General features: G+C 37.5%; 1 protein-coding gene across 1 annotated transcript in view; it reads left to right on the forward strand.

The window, feature by feature from the left end:
• The window catches only part of KCNB2 (potassium voltage-gated channel subfamily B member 2), a 189,268-nt gene extending 171,558 nt beyond the window's left edge, over positions 1 to 17,710 (forward strand). The window contains exon 3 of the mRNA XM_063170305.1: positions 7,375 to 17,710. Within this exon, the coding sequence (XP_063026375.1) occupies positions 7,375 to 9,537 (2,163 nt within the window). The 3' untranslated portion in view covers positions 9,538 to 17,710. The remainder of the gene's footprint in view (positions 1 to 7,374) is intronic.
• Positions 17,711 to 24,385: the final 6,675 nt, after the last annotated feature.

The following is a 24,385-nucleotide window of genomic DNA, read 5'->3' on the forward strand; positions in this document are numbered from 1 at the left end:
AGACCAAAAGAAAAGACCGCATCCCTTAGACACTAAATAAACATAACACTGAGAGCTTAACCTTCATATATGTAGTTAGTGTGAGGCTTAATGAATATCCTTGAAAGAGCAATGAAGTACAGTCAAATCAAGTCCTTAAAAACATAAATATTAATACTACTCTAGGAAAAGGGGAAAAATGAAAAGTTGGAATTCTAAATAATGTCATCAAGGAAGGAGATGGAAAGCAGCAGAGAGAAGCTGTTCAGTGATCACACAGGCTGTCAGAGTTATAATCAGATGTGCTCCTGAAAGTGCAACAGTGATAGAACTGTAAGCTGCACTAAATTTATGCTGTTCTGTTAAATTATTCCCCTCTCTTATGTTCCAAAAATTAAATTTTTAGTAACTGGAAAATAATTTTTCCACCACTTAAAACAAGGAACATTTGCAAACATATACTTCTTAGATAATTCTCAGTGTTGCAGGACTACTGAGATTGCTTAGATTTGGCATGCTTAAGGTTTGCCATAGCTCCATTGTGTTCTAGTTTGGAGTAAATCCAAGTAGGATTCATTTCTATTTGTCTCATTTTTTATGTCCCATGGCCAAGGACATATGTTAAAAAAGAGCATTAGCCAGTAAAGGACTGTAGTAAAATGTCTTGCCTTTTGTTGAACTTTTTCAAATTTGGAAAATACAGAAGTGGTCTGTTGAAACCTTAGATTCAGAATAATTTTAAGTCTGTCAGACTGTTCATGATGTGATCTATGGCACGCTGATACATGGGAATGCAGAATTACAGGTGTGAGCTGAGCACAGTCCCCTCTGCAAAGCAGCATGAGATAGAGCTGTGGGTCAGAAGCAAGAGGTGATGCTTGTAACTGGGGGGTGGGAAGTCCAAGGAACACAATGGAGGGAGAACATGGAGTGACCAGGGAGTGAGATGTTGTACCATGACCTTCTTCTCATCCTTTGCATCACAGAAGAATATTTTAATGGCCTCTTCTCCTAAATGTCTACAGACTGATGTCCTGACTAAACTTAAAATTCCTCATGTGATAATACTTAGTCGCACGGTGACTCAATTTGTAGCGTTGTCTTTTCGTCTCCAATGTGCCTCTCATTTGGAAAGTCCCAGATGTCAAGAACAGAATGCACACAGATTTAGACAGATGTACAAGACAGCACTCTTACTCAGCAAGACTTTCTGTCCATTCAGTTGCAAACTCAATATCACAATCTGAAGACACCTGACAGTAAAGAATGCTGCTGAAGTAAACTAATTTCTATAAACTTCTCATCAAACCTCCCAAAATGTCTTCCACTGTCATGGGCTTACTCCCTCAGAAAAATGAAAGCATCCATTATGTAACCTTCTGCTCCTGCCAGTGTGGCTGCGAGTCTGTGGTTTGTCTGGCTAGAGCTGGGAGCTCTGTGCTACAAGCTAAGGACACTTCTATTGATGCAAGGCAACCCCCAGCCAGGGAATGACTCCGTGGTTCAGAAGGCTGAACAATTGCTTTATTCAGCTATACTATATTATATTACATACTATACTAATACTATACTCTGCTATACTACTCAAGAAAAACCCAGGACACTTACCAGACAGCCAGGACCCAGCTTTGACCTAATTGGTCAATCAATCCAAACAACCATCACCAGTGGCCAATTAACAAATCCCTTTTGGTAAACAATCTCCATAACACATTCTATATGTGCCAAGCACCAAATAGAGATAAGAATTGTTTTCTCTTCTCTCTCTGAGCTTTCTCACTGCCTTACCCAGGAAAAATCCTGGGAGAGAGAATTATGTCTCTCTCTGTTCAAAGAAAATGTGAATGCCACAAACTTTATGCAAGATCCAGCATGACCTGCAGGCTATAGCACTTGGTAGCTCTCAGGTTGACCTGAAGAACCTAGAACAACTCCAGATATCTATCTGCCCAAATTTAGACACCTCTTTCCCAAGAGCAGATTCTTCTGAGAATATATAGCTAAATACCCAAGAAAGTTGATACAGTTCTCCAGAAGCCTTTCAAAAGCTGAACAACAGCAATTTTTTCTGAGATTTTCTAAAGGCAGAGTTAAAGATACTGCCAGGGTATATCTTATGTGGAGACAATATCATAAATTTCAACACAGAAAGGGAAGAATATGTGACAGCCTGATAATTTTCATTGTCTGTGGAGGTTAGAAATCTCAAAAGTATGAGACTATACTGCTGTCTATTATTAAATGGTCTAGATCCTACCCTAGATCCTACCCTGGGAAAAAAAAAAGACTAAGGAAACACTATTGCTAATACAGTCTTAGTGGATTGCAGACTGAAACCTATATTTATCAAACATACTGTACTAGCTGATCAGTAGGGCTCAGTGGAAATTCCCCTCAGCAGCTATATTTTAATGTGCACCTGATGCATACTTTTTCTCTGCTGCACACAAAAATTACACTGGCTTGTCAGTTATAGCAGAAGCCTTTTCACATAGCATATAATTTCACGTATCATATCAGTTGTTGCAGTGTAGCAAGGCAAAATTTGAAGGCTATTCTATTTCACCTTTATTTTCTGCCTCAGTTGTATGCTCATTTTATGCAGAATTCCTCACACTGCTGGCAGTAATAAGCAATGAGGGGAAAAAAAGGCATTTTTTAGTGGCAATTTAATACTGGGAAACAACTAAATTTTCAGGAGATTGCTACCAGTCCTTGCACCCAAAAAATAAAATAACAGCATCTGGCAGAGGCTGTTAAGACTGCATCATTAACTCATGGAATGTTTTTCTATTCATTGCATCAACAGATTCAAATGCCTCATATCCAGCCCATAGGAAAAAACCTCTAAATCTATCCATTCTTTTAGAAAAAATTGTCATTGAAAAGGAAATGTTTTTAAAGATTAAGAGGATCTGGATTTTTATATGCATTTGTAGTACCATAGCTAAATGACATAACCTACCAGAATATGTCATTTAACAGAGTGAAATTCAGGTTAAAAATATTATGTCAAGAACTGTGGTCATAGATTAATGACTTGGAGTGTGAAAATTTTCCAGGCATTTCAGTCCAGAACATAGTTTAAAAAATATTGCATGATAAATAGGAAGTTCTGCTGAGAAAAATTCAGTCAGTGGTGGTTTCTTTACTTTTCTGTATCAGCATAAGCAGCCTAGCATTTTGCTACAGGTCTTTCTTATAAATTCTATGCTTCTCTTAATACAATCTGCATCTGTTCTATGAGAATTTACCAGCATAGTAATATCTGCAAAGTATTCTTTATGTAGACTCAGAATAGGGAGTTCTTCTTTTCTTCTTTTTCTCATAGCTACTCTTGTTCTTCCAAGTTTTCCCCTGGCATTTTTTTGCCTAATGAGTTGTGAAATCTAATCAATTGCAATAATTAAAACATACTGTGTGTGGAATGATGCACTGCTTTAATTACACAACAAAGTCCCAAACAAATAAAAGCTTGAGATTCTTACATTAGAAGAAGCTAAACTACTTTACTTTGCTGTAAATTTTTTTCACTAAGAACAGACTCATGCTTATAGATTATATGTATAAATCACTTAAGGTCCCAGGCTTGCTATACTGCACATTTTATTAAAAGAGCTGGAGGAGTTCAGGCTTGTGTTAGCAGTACATGAAGGAATGGCTGGAACAAACAGATGGATGCTTGTTTTCAATAAAACACCCAAAATGCATGGAGTTTTAGCAATGTCACAATGGAAGAGAGGGTGCTATTCACTAACTCACCTCTTTTCTGGGATCTTTTGTATGCTGGTAGACATTTAGGCATAAAATAAATCCCTTATGACAGACTGAAATGCCAGTGGTTACTAATTGAAATCAGTTTTGTGACAGTTGGGCAGATACATTCTTACAATTTTTTTATTTTTTTTTAAGAACAATGCATGTCAAGTAATTTGGTCCTGGTATTATGCAGCTTTTCCTAATCCTGTTATTTGCATTCTGATTCTGGCCCCAGTGAGGCTCCATCAGCTTGACAGAAACTGCAAGCTCAACTGTTCAGACCTGTGCCTTGTTCATTTGTTCCGTAAATTCAAAAAGTGTAATTAATGTTATTGAGTATTTTAGAGGAATCAAGCCTGCATTAGCTGTTTCACAGTCATTCAGGTGAAGTGGATAACCCAGTACACCTTATTCAAGTTGCCAACTTTAATACAGAAATCTGATACAGGCAACTTCCACAGTTTGAAAGGTAGTTATTGCCCTCTTATAGTGTTGTCTTTAGTCTGCCTCCGTCCTAGCTACAAATTTCATAAATCAGCCCTGCCTACATATGCACTGTTATTGCTCTCATTCTTTACTAAGATCGGCTTCTTTTGCTGATGTTGGTAGCAGAAGGTTTAAAGGAATGTATAGCCTTTCTAAATAGGATGGGTTAACCTAAGGATGTGTTCTGAATTGGCTGTACAAAGGATGAAGACAGATGGTCCATAACTCATTTGGCAGAAGAAATGAAGGGATCTTATTTCTCCAATAAAAATAGTTAGGGAAAAGGAAAAAAATAATAAAAAAGAAAGGACAGAAGCAGCACTGGTAGAGAAAAATTCAAATAAATATGTTTGAATACTTTAGAATATGAAAGGTGATACCTGCATACCTGTTCTGTATTAGTAGCTGAAGAAGGCCAAAGATGGTACCTAAGTACAACATAATGCCAAATACACACCACACACCATGAGCAATTTCTGTTTGTGCTTAAAGAACTGAATATCCACTTGGTAACCCATAGATTAGACAAGTTTATTGCTGTTTTTCTCAAAGCTACAGTGAGGTGGCCTTTCTATCTCTAGAGCCTCTATCACCACTGTGACCAGTCTGTCTGCATACACTTTTCACACTTGCATTCTTCTTAGCTTCATTTCATTCTTCTTGGGTGTTCCAGCAATTTTGTCAGACCTAATGCATCCTTGGAACATCAAGAAATGGATTTAACAGTTCCATTTCTCAGAAATGAAAGTAAATGCTTTTGTGAATGAGCTTAAACTATCTTTTAAACAGAAAATGATTTATTTTAGTATTTTTAATAAAACCCTGGATTTAATTAGGACTTCCAACCAAAATAATATCTTTTTTCCAAGTGTTTTAATAATTTTTATATCATTTTAACACTTTGCTCACTGTCTCAAAGTTGCTCATATTCCTTAGAGGGTAAATAAATAAACTTTCTGGTAAAGCCATGAGGTTCTTTGATATTAATATTTTTCTGATAATATTGGTTCTGAAAAAGACAATGACCAGCTATTCCAGGCAGAGTGAAAGGCTGTGAGGTACAGAGATGTCTGAACTTCATCAAAATGTCTTTTTTCCATCATAGGGCAATTTTTACGAACCAGGCCTGCAGGAGACAGGTGGGAGGAAAAAGGGGGGAAAGTATTGTAGCAATACTGATTGAGAGGGCTTTAAACTAGGTTTGAAGGGGGAAGAGAATAGGACCAGGCTGACTAGAGATGCGCCTGGGGGGAGCATGCTGGTGCTGGGGGTGAAATGAGCAGCCCACTTGAAGTGCACATGCATGGATGAACGCAGTTTGGGGAGCAAACAGGAGGAGCTGAGAGCCATCGAGAGCAGGAGAGCTGTGGTGTAGTTGGCACCAGGGAAGCACTCACAAGAATGGAGAGTGGCAATGGATGGTTATAAGCCCTTCAGATGGAACAGATGAGGAAGGAGAGGTGGGGGGGGGGGGTCTGTACTTCAGGGAGTGTTTCAACTGTGTAGAGCTCAAGAACAAATGGTTGGAAGTTGTCCAATGTGACACACATCTACACAAATGGTCAGAAGAAAGTTCCAGGGAACTACAAACCTCTCAGCTGACCTCAATGCTCGGGAAGGTTATGGGACAGATTATCTTAAGTGCAATCACCCACCATGAACAGGACAGCCAGAGGATCAGGCTCAGCCACAATGGGTTTAGGAAAAGCAGGTCCTGTCTGACCAGCCTGATCTTTTGTTATGACCAGGAGTCCTGCCTAGTGGCTGAGGGAAAGGCTGTGGATGCTGTCTACCTCCAGTAAAGCCTTTGATACTGTCTCCCACAGCATTGTCCAAAACTGGCAGCCCACAGCTTGGACAGAGGCACTCTTCACTGGGTTCAGGACTGGCTGGATGCTGGGTCCAGGGAGAGGTGGTGAAAGGTTCTGCATCCAGCTGGCAGGGTCTGGAGCACAGAGCAGCTCGCAAGGGTTATGATGAGCAGGTGAGGGAGCTGGAGTTGTTCAGCCTGGATAAAAGGAGGCTCAGGAGAGAATTTATTACACTCTACAACTGCCTGAAAGGAGGCTGTATCCATGTGGAGGAGAGCCTGTTCTCCCAGGCAACCAGTGGCAGGATGAAAGGATATGGCCTCAAGCTGTGCCAGGGGAGGTTCAGGTTGAATATCAGGAAGAATTTCTTCACTCAAAGGCTTATCAGGCATTTGAATGGCTGCCTAAGGAGTCAGTAGGTCTTGAAGCATTCAAGAAAGTGGTGTGGCACTTAGAGCTGTGGTTTAGTTGGCATGGTGGTGCTCAGTAAAACATTGGACTTGAGAGTCTTGGAGATCTTTTTTGACACTAACGTTTCTATGGTTCTGTCATTCTGTCATTCTAAGACTCTGTGAAAGTGAGTGACAAAATATATTATAAAAACCTATCTCCTTAGACAGAAAGTAAAACTTTATTTCTTGGAAGCCTTTGTCTCCTTACACATTTTAATAATTATGAGAAACTCAGTTCACCTTCATACTACTTAGTTTTTAAAATCTTGCTGTCAACCTAATTCAGGACCATTACCTTCAATTCTTGTATCATCTGAAATTTGTCGAGACATGAGAATTCAGCAGGACTAGTCTCCTGAATAGTGCTTCCTGTTTATTCTTAATTTTTTCTTCTTGACTTTTCAGCTGGTAAATGTATGCCTGTCTAGAGAAGTGTGCATTATGTAGTACTGAATTACCATCTTACACATGGTATTCCCCAATCAATTCTCCACACTATGTAAAGTTTTACATAATTACAATTAATGCATAAAATTAAAAATGTTCTGCATATTAGCAGGGACGATATATCTTTCACTTGGTGACTTGCACTAATAAACATCACCTCCTATTGTAATTTAAAAATGGTAAGACCAGTCATGGCCTGCTTTCTGAAATGAATTGGCTTACTGCAGGCAGTAACACAATCAGGTTTTGACCATGTCTAAGATGAGTCTAATGTTTTCTCTGTGCAAAATTCAAAACAATAAAACAAAATAATGAATACATCAGCAAAAACAGTTTCCACCACTCTGTTTATTTGACACGTGTATTTGAAAGGATTTAATCAAACCCTGACAAGCACACTTGTATCAGTCTAACCAAAACATTTTTATTTTGTTTTACAGATTTTGGCCATTGTGTCCATTCTGTTCATCGTCCTGTCCACTATTGCTTTGTCTCTTAACACGCTGCCAGAACTTCAAGAAATGGATGAATTTGGGCAGCCAAATGACAACCCTCAGCTAGCACACGTTGAAGCTGTGTGTATCGCTTGGTTTACCATGGAGTATCTTTTGCGTTTTCTGTCCTCACCAAATAAGTGGAAGTTCTTCAAAGGCCCATTAAATGTCATTGACTTACTGGCTATCTTGCCATACTATGTCACCATTTTCCTCACAGAGTCCAACAAAAGTGTCCTGCAGTTCCAAAACGTCAGACGTGTGGTTCAGATATTTCGAATTATGAGGATCCTAAGGATTCTTAAGCTCGCCAGACATTCAACGGGCCTTCAGTCTTTAGGCTTTACACTCAGGCGGAGTTACAATGAATTGGGCTTGTTGATATTATTTTTAGCCATGGGAATAATGATATTTTCAAGTCTTGTATTCTTTGCTGAAAAGGATGAGGATGCTACAAAATTTACAAGTATTCCTGCGTCATTCTGGTGGGCAACAATCACTATGACTACGGTAGGATATGGTGACATTTATCCTAAGACCTTATTAGGTAAAATAGTTGGAGGACTCTGCTGTATTGCTGGAGTGCTGGTCATAGCCCTGCCTATACCAATTATTGTGAACAATTTCTCAGAGTTTTATAAGGAGCAGAAAAGACAGGAGAAGGCAATTAAGAGGAGAGAAGCACTTGAGCGAGCTAAAAGAAACGGCAGTATTGTCTCCATGAATCTGAAAGATGCCTTTGCTCGCAGTATGGAAATGATAGATGTAGCAGTAGATTCAGGAAAGCTTGGAGAACCACTCAGCCCAAAGGAGACATCTGATAATAGCCACCTGTCCCCAAGCCGGTGGAAATGGGCCAGAAGGACAATGTCTGAAACAAGCTCAAACAAATCTTATGAGAACAAGTACCAAGAAGTTAGTCAACAAGACTCCCATGAGCAATTAAATAATGCTGCAGCATCCTCCAGCCCACAGCACCTCAGTGCCCAAAAATTGGAGATGCTGTATAATGAAATTACCAAAACCCAGTCTCAGCCTAATCTTAATGCTGGTTACCAAGACCAGTCAGCAAAGCCACCCAGTTATGAAGAAGAAATAGAAATGGAGGAAGTTATAGGTCAGAGGGATCCGTTGCCAACGGGGCCTGCGGACATCGTAATGGACATGAGAAGCACATCCAGTATCGACAGTTTTGCCAGCTGTGCAACTGACTTCACGGAAACAGAGAGGTCTCCGCTCTCTCTGTTTCCTGGCTCTCACTTGCAAATGAGATTTCCAGCTGATGCTGTTAACCTTGAAGAAAACCAAAGAGCAAGAAGTTCTCAGTTTATGCCATTTGCAAAAGACAGAGGATTTTCTCCAACTGATGTCACCTTTGACTATAATCCAATCAACAGAGCTGGTATCAGTGATGGCAGTGGGTCCCAAACTGTTTCACATGGTCATTTTCATTTTGACACTGCCATGGAAAGCCCCAAAAGCTCCCTGAAAGGTAGCAACCCATTAAAATCTAGATCCCTTAAAGTTAATTTTAAAGACAATAGAGGTGGCGCTCCACAAACTCCGCCAAGCACGGCAAGGCCACTGCCGGTGACAGCAGGAGCGGATTTCACACAGGCCACCCCTCAGCACATCAGCACCATTCTCCTAGAAGAAAATTCCCCCCAAGGTGAACGGCCCGTACTTGGTGCTGATGCACCTGCACTTTGTCAGGGACCCGCTAAAAAATCGTCCCCTCTCTTTCCCAAACAAAAAATTTTCACTTTCCCTTCAAAAGAGAGGAGGAGCTTCACTGAAATAGACACTGGAGAAGAAGAAGAGTTTATGGAGTTACACGGTATGAAACATGAGAAAAAACAGGATATCAAGACAAATTGCTGTGGGGATAAACACAGTGATGGCAACAATTTACCAGGGGAGCCACAGGTCAGCTCTTCACCCAAAAGCATGAGCCACAACTGTACTCAAGACATTTACCATGCTGTGGGTGAAGTAAAGCCAGACAATAATCAAGAAGGTCACAAAATGGAAAACCATTTATTTGCTCCAGAAATTCATTCAAGTCCAGGAGAAACTGGTTATTGTCCTACACGTGAAACTAGCATGTGACTAGTTACAGAAGCAATAACAATATCTTTTCTTAAAACACAGTTAGTAATGCCTATGAACTAAAACATGGAAAGCCTCAACAAAAGTGCATAAAATGTTATTTTTGCATGGCATGAAGAGTTGTTTAGTTTAAATATTGTTTAATTTAAAAGAAAAAGACTGCTTTTGTAACAAACTGAAAAAACAGGGGAAAAAATTACTCAAGAATGGTGAATAAATAAAGAGAGCTTTATTAGGAGCCAGTGGTCTGCAACATCTGACATTTTTGATCCTTTCACTTATGATTGTAGACAGGTTTTGAACTCTTAAACTTTCTTTTTTCTCTCAGTTACAATGAATTTTAGAATTTGCACATGAAAGGATGAAATGTCAATGCATGCATTCATAAGGATGTGAAACAAGGTGCTTTGAGCTTGCAAAATGCATATACTTGTAAATAGTTTGGGGTTGGGGGGAAAGCTACTGTTAACAAGGATTTATGGAAAAAGCATTTCCTGGGACACAGGTACTTCCTTCACAGCGTGCTGCCTGGAGGTTTTGTACAGACTTATGTTGCAAAATTGCAACTTCTACTTAAAGCATCTCACGTATCTTGCTTTCTGTTAAAAAGCTCATGAGTATATCTGTTAATTAAGAACTACAGTATTTTAGTTTATCTGTGTTATAAATCATGATGGGTTTTTTTTTTTTTACTTGCAGAACTTCAGTTATTGCATTTGTCAGTTTAATTAATGATCCTGTGAGGGAAAGCAAAGATTTAATGACCAGAACTTGAAGCATTCGATATTTTTATAGAAAATTGCCAACATTTCATAACTGAGAAAAAAAAAGTTCCATTTTAAAATTTAAAAATCATAGTTATTTCTGTGGCAATAAACAGTGCCAAATGGCTATTCAGATATATCCAAAAGTTTTCAACCTCATAGAATATAACTTGGTATTAAAAAATATTTCCCACACTCTTAGTTTTCCTTTGATTTAACACTATTTGCTTCTACTTGATCTTCAATCTTTTACCTTTTGTTCTACATGCAGTGCACATACTTCAGTAATGGCAATGTTGTTGAAGCTGTTAAGCTGTAAGGACATGAGACATAGTTTGTAGGGGAAAGTGGTACCTTTTGTTATCATAAATCATATGGCTGGAGAAGAAAAGTCTTCACTACATGTGATTTGCCTCAGGTCTTCCATACCCCAAAGCTTGTTTGTGTTTTTCGGTTCAATCATTTGGAGTGACAGAAGATATCACTTGACTCACCAACTTTGCCTCAACCCATCCTTCCATAGCTGTTCTGAAATGGAGTACAGGATTTCCATTCTACTTAAATAAAGGAATATGTCATTCCACTGACAACTACCTAAGCATCTTTCATTTCTCTGATTTCTCCAGCTTTGTAAAAGAAAGATGCTGAACCAAAGCCTTCATTACAAAGTACCCATCTAACCACTGTCTTGAAAAAGCTATTTTTATTTTAACCAGAATCCATAGCTTCTTATGCTACAAAATATTTTTTAAAGCTTCTAGAGTGCTTTAATTCCCTAAATGATAGAAAGTTTATTCAGTTCATAAATTCTAATCATAAGCAAATGTAAGCAGTTACACAGACATACCCTAGAAAACGTTCCCTTTTGTTTTGTTTGGGGGGGGGGGTTGTGGGTTTTTTTTGTTTGTTTGTTTTTTGGGTGGTTTTTTGGGGTTTTTTTTGGTAAGGAAGACAGACCAATCAATGCATGGTTTGGAACAGCAGGCTTCTACTATCCTAGGTTAGTAGATTAATTTTTACTTGAGTCTTTTTATGTCACTTGAATATGTAGCAACCAGGCACCTAATGCATTTAGGGCAAAGGAGTAACCATTTTTATTACAACGTGGCCCTTTGCTTAAATGGCTGGGCCAATGCCACAGACCTCAATCAAGTCTGGCACATAGAAAAGAGTCAAGTTTGAAGAGCCCCAAAATATTGATCCTGATGGCTGGGCCAAACAATGAGCACAGCACAATCATTTAGATGGGTTTTTTTAAAAAAAGTTTTCTATATTTCCATCAGATTTCTTATTTCTGTAACAAGATAATATTGAGGTGTCTCTTCAGTCATTTCAATACCTGAGAATATGTCTTTTTTTTTCAAACAATGTCTGGTCATTAATTCTCAAAATAAAAATTTTTTTTTGTCTTTAATTGCAGTTCATGTCAACTTGTTGCTGCATTCAGTTTTATGTATTTATGTTGTATTCTGCGTAACACTTTTCAATCATGTTGTGTCTCACTGTCCCCAAACTTAGTTCTTTAATATTTTATAGTCATTACTCTTCTACATTTATTTTTTAGTTTCTAGATATTTTTGGTGACTAAAACTAAATGCCAGTCAATTTTTATATGCCTGAATTGTTGGTTTGTATTTTCTATGTGCAGTTTTATGAAATCACATGGGCCTGTTTGATCTGCCTTTTCATCCTAGTGAACTATTGAAGTCCAGATTGAGACCAAATGGGAGCTGGTCACATGCTCTGGATCCACAGAAAATTCCCATTCATGACAATAACATTGTTCTGGCAAGACTGAGGTCTGTCATGTTTCTTCTGTGTGCTTTTTCTCCCAGGTGACCCTTACACTTTGGAAAAGCCCCTTAGACCTATGACACTTGATGGAAAGGGAGGAGTCCAGCCATAGGGAACCTACTGCAGAACAGAGATTTCATTCCTAAAGCTCTCCTGAGCTAAAGCTCATGCAAACCTGATTCCGGCCCATTACAATCACTACAAATTTCAAAGGAGTAAAGTCAAGGCCTCGATTCTTGTGCAAATGATTTTCCCCTGAAGCCAATGGGAGTCTGGTGGAAAAAGGGACTGACTAAATGAGAAAAACAATAGTCTCACTCTCTTGATGAAAATCAACTGGAGCTTTAATTATATAAATCTGATGAAAGATCAGGCCCTTATTTGCTGCTGTATTTTAAATGTTTTCAGAGAAGCACATTTATTTTGAAAGAAATGCAAATCACTTTATTAACAGATGCTTTATTTTTTTGAAATACTGGAAGCAAAATGATTAAGCTTTAGAAGTGCTTTTGGTATAATTTTGTTATCTACTTTTGTCTATGCTGAAAACTATTTCCAGAAGCACAGGTTTAGAAATGTGGCTTTTCCAGTCTTGACTGCATATACAGGATCCACCTCTGAATACCGAACTTGTATAATTCCTGATTAAAACATCTTTCTGAGCAGTTGCAGACTGGACCTAGCTTTCTATCCAGCACAGCAGGTGTAAGAAGTGCAGGCCGGGATCCTTTCATTCATCATGGGTTGATATGCAGCAAATTATGCAAAACTACACAAGTATATTTTTCTGGTTTTCTACAACTTTGAAGCCATTTCAGACTTATTACCCGTTCACCACAGTAAGGGGAGAATGTGTCTGAGTTCTGGAGTCAGTCTCTAATGCCAGCTGTGCAGTTTCAAAACAGCTTAAGGATTCTTAGGAAGACGTGACTCCTTTGTGCACCTGAAAGGGGTCTGACTCCTTGCATCACTGGAAAATGAAGAATGTTCAGGGAGATAGCTTTGCAATTGATCTATTTTTTATATTTTTTACTAACTGCAGAATTGTGAATCAAAGTTTTAATTCCTTTTCAATGGTGAAACCAAATGCACCTATTTAAAAAAAGATCACAGAGTAATTAGAAGAGCTTTTGAGTAATAATCACATAAATCCAAATCTGGGTGGGGCGTAGAGGGTAGGGGGGAATAATATATCGCACAAACTGCAAAGGGAGTTCCTACAGGAAAGCTGTTTACAGGGGAAATATGTCATGTAAAGAATGTAACAAGGTGTAGGAAGTTTTTGCACTACCGAATTTATATAAAATACACTTTTTTAAAGAATACACAAAAGGCCTTTTAATGCTACATTGTATAGATTCTAGAAGCCTCTGTGCTAATGCAGCAATCTAAAGCACTGTGTCCTCACTTCACAATTGGTCTCAAAATTCAAACATTAGTGATGCTAGAGAGGTGATATCTGATCTAACACTAGAGCAATGGACATGAAGAGCCTTTTAGCACACTATTATGTAGCCCAAAATGTGTAAAGACAATTGTATTTTTGCCTATAACACTCATAAATCTAAATGACAATTGGCTTCCATGAGTAATTTCCTATCAGGTAATACTGGGCAATGTATTTGTATTCCTTGAAAAACAATGAGTTCTTTTAAAAGTAGACCTCTTCCCCTTCATGTTGACTGAGCTTCTGTTTCCTTCAAGGTTTACCTTCAATTTATTCATTAACTGCTTCAACCTTATCTCTAAACCACAGTCCAGTAAAAACAACAGTTGTTTTCTTGACTCTCTATTGCAGATAGTCAGACTGGCAAATATGTCCAGGGTTTAACTGATTGGCTTTTTGATTCAAATAATTTTTAATAACTTGGATAGAAAATATATATTTTGATCATAAAAATATATATTAGAAGCAAAATAATTCAACAAATATGCCTTTTGCCTTTTTTTTTTTTTAAGTAGCCAGCACAGATCAAGCAAGAAATACAAACACAACAAAGGGGGAAAGAAGGGCAGAAAACTGTAAGTAAACAAGGCATGTTTTAGTGTACTATATAAAAAGAGATGTAATAAAATACATGTAAAAGAATCCTTGTTCACACAAAATGAGGTAAAAATGCCAGTAGCAAAAGATTTAATTCCACTCCTCCATCGTAATTTTAACCTAGAACCAACAGGTTCAGTGATGCCATTACCCACTCGCCTGCCACATGAATATCTGATCTTTAATAATTTTTCAGAAGACTTTCCTGAAAAATAAGATATCACCTGTCAGTATCTTTATTGATCTTTGGATCTCTTCCCGTTTCCTACCCAATATCAATCTTTTCTTCTTCTTGGGAGTGGTCAGAAGGCAGCCCACCCAACAAGATGACAGGAGTGTCTTGTTGGTCAGGAAAGCGTTTTGGGAGTGTGGTGCAAATGACCAGATGCTGCATTTTAACCAAGGTACAAGAACTGAGTGTCACTTCTCCCTCTTTTCTAGTTGCAAAGTGCTCTGAATTCTCCAGTGTCCCCACAGTGTACCCATCCTTCACACAGGAGCTTTTAGTGTTCTTGCAAGAGCATTCTTAAAAGCTGTTGATTGGTAAATGCTGTTAAGAGAGCCATTGGTCTAGGTGTAAATATTTCTATTTTGTCCAGCCTGGTTTTATTAGGGGTGCTCAGCTTTAACTCCAGCTGAAATGCTTTCTAAAACAGATCAGTTGTTCTCTGTCAGTTTCCTTAACAAAGGAAGGTTAGGTAACTGGCAGGCAAAAATGAAAGAAAAAATTTTGTTTGCATTGTGTGATGGTTTCTTGTTCAGTGATCATACACCATGGGACATCTGCAGGCGGGGTAATGTACTTGTCTTTGTATTTATTTTGTTCCAGGTTTAAACAGTATTTTTTAAATGCTGAGTTATGATATTTAGGAACCATCACCCTTTAGTAATATGGAGATTTTTTGCAAAACAGCAGTGATACTTTCTAATCCTATATTAATATTGATTGATATTTAGTTTTCTTTTATAACACCTAATGCAGATCCTGATGAATACCTCTGTGGAACAAGGAAGTAGCACACAAATATTACTGCTCTTTTTACTTGAAAGTAATTAAAAAAACATGGTATTAGCTAACATTTAATCCAAAAAAGATGATTTTCCTAGTTATACCTATCAACTAAACAGAATGGTGACCTGTCATTACCTTAGACATCAACTGTAGTCCTGTGATTAACATAAACCAATAATCTAACAGCAGTCTGTGTAATTGATTTCATTAGGGTAATTCTTTAACTCAAATAACTATTTAAATACATATTTAGCATCAGCAGGAATAATGTACACTTCTAAATCTGGAAGTCTATGGTTAAGTTTACACTGGCATCTTAGAGAAAATCAGGAGAGATCTCTTGACATGGATCTCTCAGCTAGCCTCACTTCTCATGCTTTGATTCACATAACCAAGCAATCCTGCGCCATGGAAATTGGACTGCTTTTAGGTGAAGTTGAACCAGAAAACTTCTTCCATGAGGGCACCAGCTATGCTGCAGGCAGGATAAAGCATTCAGGCCCTGATACCAGATGAGAGCGAGTCCAAATTTGTACCCCAATACTGTAAACTGTCAGCACAAACTGTTGTCCTCCACAAATCTCCTCCTATTGCATGACTTGCTAATGTAGACATAGATCTCTAGCATGGCTACTCTCTTCAGCCCATGTAGCTCTTTGATAAATCACTTATTCAAGTGAATTATGCCATTTTCATCAGTGGTATTGCACAAAAAAGCAATATGTAGCCAAAGATTAAATTGTTCCCATTGCATTCCCCAAGTTAACCCGCATAAAATCATTTAAGCAATAAATTCTTGATAACCTTTGGAAAGTTGTGTTTTGTAGTTTGGACCAAACTCTATATACTGCATATTTCTACAGTGAATTTACTCTTAAGTTGGTGTTACATTTAATGAAGACAGTACAGACAGCACTAGACTTACTCCTAAGTCAGTGCAATGATTAAACTTATTGCAGGTAGCTTTATTTCACTTAACCCTTACTTAACCAGTAACCCTGACTTTATACTGGTATGAATAAAAGCAAATTGCTGTGCATTGATGGAGGATCAGAAGCCCAGCTTGAATACTTTGTGCTGATTTGCCATTATCTAGATATCTTCCTATTTGGATCACCAGCTGAAATTTATTTAAATTGAGGAACTAGTAGGGTTTTGGTTGTGTGCTTTGCTGCTCTGATGTCTGGGACATACCTTGTACAGTAAAGCAAGGAACAAAAAACCTATTCCTTATCTTACTTCTTTTAACCCTTTCAAGGTGGAGGATGTAAGTCTTGTAGTGATATTTTTGCTCTAAGTTTTGCACAGATAGCATCTCTCTGTGAAGGTTCAGAGTACAAAACATTTATGCCTGTTCTTGAAGTCCTTAAGCAGAACGCCAGTGGGAATTCTGCCTGTATAAAACTGAAGGATGGAGCAATATATTATAGTGTTAGGCAAAGGAAACAATTTCTAACACATTACTAAATACATTTAAAAAGAAATTTAAAATACTGCTATTGGGGACAATCATGGGTACTTCTGCTAGGAGGCAGAGTTCTGGATTTATATGTCTAAATTATCAGAGTTCTGCAGAGTTTTAACTGTACAACTCTTTCAAAAATCAAAGGAGCCATGCTGATAAGCTAAAACATGGAGGGATTAGTGTACAAAGAAGCTGAGCATTGAATACATAGCCTATTGCTTTAAGATCACTGTAAATATCAAATTAAATATGTACTAATTCATGTTTATATGTTATTACTGTGTTAGTTTCATAGATACAGTAGCATGACTATTATTAGTTTCATGGAGTTTAATGAACTTTACTTTGTATTCCTCTGTGAATGCTCTGAATGCTGCAAACAAAAAAAGCACAACAGTATTTTTTCAAGTTCTCTTGGGGCAATAGCAGTGTCTTCACTATTGTTCAGTTTTACAGATTTAGCAACATTTCATCATACATTGCTCTATTAATAATGTACCTTTCTTTAAAAGTACTGTCACTAGGAGATAAAAGCATATGTGATGAGTCTTGTCTAATCTCATTCATCTGCCTTTACAAAATGCCCCAGACATTTTGTGGGAGAATATGCTGCTTTTGCTTCATGCATTGTTGTATTTGGGGGTGGGGCAGGGGAATAATAGGGCATTTTGCAATGGTAATTGCATCAAACATGCTTTTTTTCATTATTATTGTATTTGTTAGAAACATTTTGATTTAGTTTCTTTCTGTAGATAAAACTTTGACAATAGCTTTATTTTTTCAACTAACCATTTGATTTCATTAGACTAATAACTTCTCACATTTAGTGGTATTCGTATCAATGTTTCCATATCAGCTGCATTTTAACTTCATAAAAAAGGAAATGTGATTATTATTTTTTGTCATACTAGATTTTGCTGATCAACTAAGTATTTCTGCACCAATCTACATATTAATATGCATGTTGTAGTCTGTACAATTGTTCAACATCAAAATATCTGTTTAATTTATGTCAAATGTCTTTAAAATAAATGCATTGTTCTCCATTTCAGTCTGATAGAATAAGCAGGATAGTAAATAAATGTGTAAATGAATCATCTGTGTCTCATTTCAGTTCTCTTCATGAAACCGCTTTACATTGAACATTGCATATAAACCAAAACAATTATCCATAGTGTCTTTAGGTGTCATTGCTCAACAAAATTATACAGGAATCTCTGACAGACAATGTGTACAGAAATAAATCACTTGGCTATGCAAATAAAGTCAAAATCCATGCTTTTTCATAAAAAAATGAAATGTAGTGATTCTAAGCCTTTTTTTTCCCTCTCTGTTCAGAATTATACTCACACTGTCTTGGATACAAAGCCTCAAATGACTTCACAAGGGTGAGTAAACAGTATTGCCTGCAGGATGGAAAGCAGAAGCATGGAAAGATTTGGCACCCTTTTTTTGGCTAGTCAAACCTAGGTGCCTCAGCCTAATATTCAGGCGTAGTGGATAAACCAATCTCTTGTCCACCTTAAAACTGTAAGAGAAAAATTAGATTATAGTGGAAATTCTTTTACTTTTTTAAGATGACTCATGAAAATAACAGATTTTTTTTTACAGGCAAAATTTTGCTGCAAATCCACCTATAATAGAGCAACTCTACCATTCAGAAAAGTCGGACTATAATGCCCTCACCTTCAAATTAGAAAGCTATTTTTAATGACAACATCTGAACAGCACTGCAATGAAGCAAAAATGGATGTCCAAATCCATCCCTTTGATGAGAGCATAGAGACACTTTATTTTCACAGCCTCACTGTGCTATACATCTCTTAATACACCATTCACTGTACTGCAGAACCTCTACCCTCTCAGCTTCTAATCTAAGGGTTCCCTCTATGAATGTGCAGCACTGTACATAAATCTAAATTTGTTCCATCTTTCTATTCTACCTTGAACACATTCCCAACTTCCTTTTTCCTTTAAAAAAAACAAACCACACCTTTCTTATTGCTTGTCCAAATCTCTTCTTCTTGGCATTCATGTGAGTAATTGCATTTTAAGGAAAGGATTTCGGGGGTTATACATTATTCAAAAACCAAGCAGCCCACACACCTAATCATGGTACCCAGGAGTTTTTGCAAAACTGCAGTTCTACATGAACATTCCAGCTTCCACGTGGTTCCATCCTGCACCAAGACCTGGGCCTCTTCAGATTTTGGTTGCGCAGAAAGGAGACTAAATCACATAGAAGAAAAAAAAGTGGGAGCATTTTCTAAAAAGCAGATTCAAAGCACCAAGATACACCAATGTAGTTCCTAGCTCAACATCTCTTCAATCATACCATGAGCTTAGAAAATATTTCTGTTCTAAACATTTCATCTTTTCCCATCTTCTCCTCTCCATCTATTTTTTCTTGTGGAGCACATTTCAAAAAAAAAAATCAAGAACCCCAGCATCTCATCCCAGACCCAAAGCAGCCCAAGAAAGGAACTGACTCGATGCTAGTAAGAAAATAAAATATAGAAAATCTCCACTATTTTATTGATGCAATTTGACCTATGGCTGGACACAAATCCAGCTAGAAAGCAGGAGAACTATTTTATGATAACCTGCAAGTGTGATATGTAGCTGGGATTAGGTCCTAAAGAAAGATGTATTCTTAGCAGACCAGGAATAGAGCAGGTCAGTATTGACAAAATACTGAGATAGCATTAGGTTAGCACAGAAAGAATCCCACCATAATCTATTCATAAGGAAAAAAATCCCTAGCATTTCTAGATATAAGAACTAGGGAAGCAAGCAACCTAAATATTCAGGTTATCATGTTAAACCTTAATTTACTGAAAAAGCTTAAACCATGTTTCTGCTGACTCTCTGAATGCAAATTTTCATTAAGTGAAAAATAGACACTATTAATCAGATGATGAGGAAAAACTATCTGCAATTTTGTTAGCTAACATCAGGAAGCCCAGAGGGAACACGAGTTTACTCAAGGCTGCTACAGAAGCATTTTTAGTCCTAAAAAGTATTTAATGATGTTGAATTACGATAACCATAAAATCTTATTTGTTTGCAGAAAGTAAAGACATACCATGCATATGGCATCAGAAGGAATGGTGCCATTCAATAGCATTTTTATGTTATTATAAATAAATTTGGTTTGTTATTTCTCACCATACATTCTCATGCATTCTACAGATTATCATCTTTCCCCCACTGGAAATCAGCACAGTGACAATTTATTGTGAATCACTGCTAAATTACAATTTAGGTATTTCTACAGCAAAACATTCAGGTTGAGTTCTGTTGTCATTCACTGGTATTGAAACTACTCATGAAACTATTGGTTTCCCTTGCAAAAGAAATCTTTTCTTCTATTATTTCTTCTCTTATGTTGCAGTTTTCAAATGGCAATTTGCCATTATTCTTCAAAATATCTTCCCACAACAGTTTGTTTCTACTAGACAGCAAGAGGCGAGCTGTCAGCTGTCAAGTATCAGTACGTTATTCATATCCATGCTATGAAAGCTAAAAAAGCTTCTTCAGATATTTTTGCAATTTAGTGGAGTCCTTATGGAAAAGAGCTTTAAGTGAACTTTAGTCCAGTTAGACTCTGGACAATCCACAGTTAAAAGAGCCACTGTGAATGCTCCAACTGCTGGAAGTATTTCTATTAAACACTGAGGCATTTAATGATCAAAACCACCGATCCATAAAGTAGAACTTATTTCCTCAGCCGCTCAAAAAACTGTCTTTATTTACCACTTTTCCCCTCTTAATCTCTTACTGGTTTTGATTTAATAATTTCATTTTAATATATACAGAGGCTGGCATAATTGTACCATTCTTAGAAAGGAATTAAGTTTTCAGTTTTTCAATCCTTTAGCAGGATGGTAACAGAAACATCTTATACCTGTGACTCATCTTCCAGTGGCAAGTCTGCTGACCACTTGAGCACTTTCACATGTACATATATAGATATATATATACACACACACACATAAAACACCCACACATGCACAGAGCACATATGGAATGTGGCACTGTCTTAGCACCATGGTCTGCAAACCAAAACCCTACAATACTTTGCATTTGTGCTACGATATAGCCACAATTTAGAGATTTCTTACCAAGTTCTCCAAGGCACAGCAGAAAGATCTCATAGTTCTCACAACTCTAATTCATACTCAAAACAACTCACATATCCAGGACATCATTTTCCATTCACACAGAAGAATGGAAGTGTTAACCTGCACATCACTGGGATTGTTACAAGGCTTATATACCTGGCAGCAAATTAAAGCATACATAGACTGGAATAATTTCATTCTAGTATGAACACTAAGCATCTCCAAAATTTCATGTTCTAGTATGAACAGTTACATCTCCAAAAGAAGTGTCTTTTAGCAGCAACAATGAAACCACAGGTTTATTATCAGCCACTCCTGCTTGCCTGACCACCCTTTTCATCAGAAGCACATAAGCAAGTCCTGCTCAATAACTTCAAGCAGGTTTCACATGTTTACCTTGCAAGATGGGAGAAAAGCTCCAACTTTTCTATTAAATATTACAAAACTAAATCAAAAGCTACTCACATTTCTTGGGGAGGACAAAATAGGATTCTCAGTAATCAAAAGAAATAAAGGCCTTAGTACACACAGAAATAAAATCAATTTTATAGTGTTAAAAATATAACAGAAAAGAGTAGCTACTGTTTTTCATGTCTGAATCTCATTCTCACCCACGTAAAATGAATAAAGAAGAAACAGATTTAAACAGGCACCACTGCATAAATATTCCACTACCTCTGCTTTCTGTGAGTACAGCTTCACTTCAGTGTTTCTCCCCAGTTAAAAATGAAAATGATTTCTGTATAATCAGCATATTTTTTCCCCTTGGAATTTCTAGTCATGTCTTCTGCAGAATTAAAACTCAGGGACTGTCAGCAATGTATCCAGAGCTCAGAATGAATATAATTGTAATTCCAGGAGTGTACTGATGTTGCAAATTAATTTGACATTCATTGTGATGAGTGATCAAGGCAAACTACTTTGCTGTTGTGCATGTGTTCAGAGGTATTGTCTGTCACAATAGCTATTTACACAGCATAAGAAATCTGATGAAATCTACCAACCTCCCATTTTTAAACAACAGTAAATTATTTCCTCTTCATGTGGAAGCGTGGGTTGAAAAGAGCTACAGATTTAGTTTCACCCATTCAAATGAATCTCAGAATTGCTGGTATTCATTACAATTGATTTCTCTGACACTTCTATAGATATACAATAAAGTGTGTCTCTCTTTAATATTTTCACATTTAGCATTTCAGTATTTAACATTGTTCCAAGTTCATCCTCTTTCTTCCAGGTTGCTAAACACATTCAATGCTGAGCTAATCAGTAGAGCCAGAGAATCATGTTTCCAAGACCTTATTTTCACAGTGGGAACAGTTGCAAAGGTGTTAGTTCCTACTGTCTGGCATATTTAGAAAAATGAACAAACACATAAATAAATTATTACTTCTAAACAAGCAAAGTTTCTGAGAGGTTCCTAATGATCATTTCATAGAAATACAGTTGCCTAAGCTGCAATTGTGTATCTCAGGTATAACTCCACAGAAAATGGTGCCAAATGTCAGTCATTATTCAGTACACCAGGGATGCCAGTATTTGGCCAGTAACTTAGGGACTCTTTCCATGTGTTTTTATGAGAAAAATCTTCATTTACATAAAAGATAATCTGTAAACACAATTTAAATTGATTAAAGCATGTAAACACTATGGATTTGTACAATTTACTTAAATGCATCAGAGGGCTGGAGCACCTCTCCTATGAAGAAAGGCTGGGATAGTGGGGGTTTTTCAGCCTGGGGAGGAGAAGGCACAAAGGACCTTATAGAAGACACCAAGTACCTAAACCTGTCTACCAGAGACCTGGAGAGGGACTTTTCCCAAGGGCATATAGTGATAGGACAACAGGGAACAGTGGTAAGCTAAAGGAGGGCAGGTTTAGATTAGACATTAGGAAGAAATTCTTTGAGTGTCGTGAGGCACTGGAACAGGTTGTCCAGAGAAGCTGTGGACTTCTCATCCCTGGAATTGTTCAAGACCAGGCTGGATGGGGTCTTGAGCAACCTGGCCTGGTTGATGGTGCAGCTGCACACAACAGGGGGTTACAACTAGATGTTCTTTAAGGTCCCTTCCAATCCAAGCATTCTATGATCTTAGCCAAGGAGAATTCCATGTAACTTCCTCAGGAGTTTTGCATAGGGGCTGTTAGAGCATGTCCCTGGTTAAAACAAGAGGCATATGAGAAAAAAAAAAATATGAGAAATATTTGCTTCTGGTAGCAAGCAAGGTGGACCACAGCCAGTGCTACACAGCATTCCAACTTACCTTTCCCCTTTCTAGGGGGAGTCCCAGACACTAGGGCAACACAATGGTTTTATATTCAGTGATGTGAATGTGCCAATGAACATGGCTGGTGATACTGTAGCAACTACATTGTCTTTAACTCAAGTCTCATGTAGTTCTTCAGCTGGGACAGAATAAAACACCTATCAGTTCCTTTTCCACGTATGAATTAACCTCAGCAAAGGGGAGGAGACCCTGCTGAGTTCATAATATTGAACACTGTAACACATTTGTCTCTAAAACTGCATTATACTAACTGAGAATAATGCAGCCTTTATTCTTTCATACATATATTAGCTTAATGAGCCATTAAAATGTCTAATATTTAAAGCTTAGAAAAAGATCTATAGTTTAAGCTTCAGAAGTCATACAAATATCCTACAAGTGCCAATAGTACTCTCAACAGGAGAAATTTAGCCTTTCATTTATTTTTAAATTGCCCTTTCATTTTATTCCATAAAATGCACTTATTTACAAGAAGGCAGTTGAAATCTTTAATATTGAATCAAGAAATCTAAGTTAGAAAGAGTAAAATGGGAACATATATGTTGGATAATACCCTGCTCCTAATCAAGTCTCAGGAAATTAGACTCCTTTTCTCTTTTACTTTCTCTATTCAATTAATCAGAAAATTCTTCCCTTCCCACTGATCAAAGTTCCATAAGGAAAGCTGTCCCCTTGGAAGAAACAATATCCTCAAAGGGGCCATAGGCTTAGGTAGAGACCTCCAGATCTCCCAAGGAAGCTATTGAAATACAGAAATGTTGTGTTTAGACCTCACCATGGGAATTCCCCAGGACTCACATGGCCTGTGAATGTGACAAGGGAGTCATTAATTCAGCCTTGCCACTTTTGTAAAGTCCTAACAGTTTGAGACCACAGCAGATGCATGCCCAGAGGACTAAGGAAAGACAGAACACGGTTTCAGAACTATAACTATTTTCTATTGCAGACCAGCCTCACCCATGTCTTTTTGCCTTCTCATAAGTTTACTGCATCTAATTGCTTCTGTATTATTGGCTCAGGAAAACACCCATAAATCTGTGAAATGTCTACATGGTATTATCCACGCATAATCTTGGCATACTTGTAAAATCTTTCACCTAATGGAAACTGCCAGTAGTTTCTAGGCAGATGTGATTTTCCAAATCTATTATTTTACTCAGTATTCTACCAGAAGTCTGGTCTGTCCTGTATTTCTATATATGATGAATAATTTCAGTAATGTTATTTTAAAAGAACCTTTGAGTTCTCTTACTTCAATTTTTCCATCATTCTATATCTTACAACTATTGCCATTGACTAATACGAAAAGGTAATTACAGCAGAGCAGCATTTTAGCTGATGCTAAAATACACACAT

This window comes from Melospiza melodia, chromosome 1, assembly GCF_035770615.1.
Source record: "Melospiza melodia melodia isolate bMelMel2 chromosome 1, bMelMel2.pri, whole genome shotgun sequence".
NCBI classification, from domain to species: domain Eukaryota; kingdom Metazoa; phylum Chordata; class Aves; order Passeriformes; family Passerellidae; genus Melospiza; species Melospiza melodia.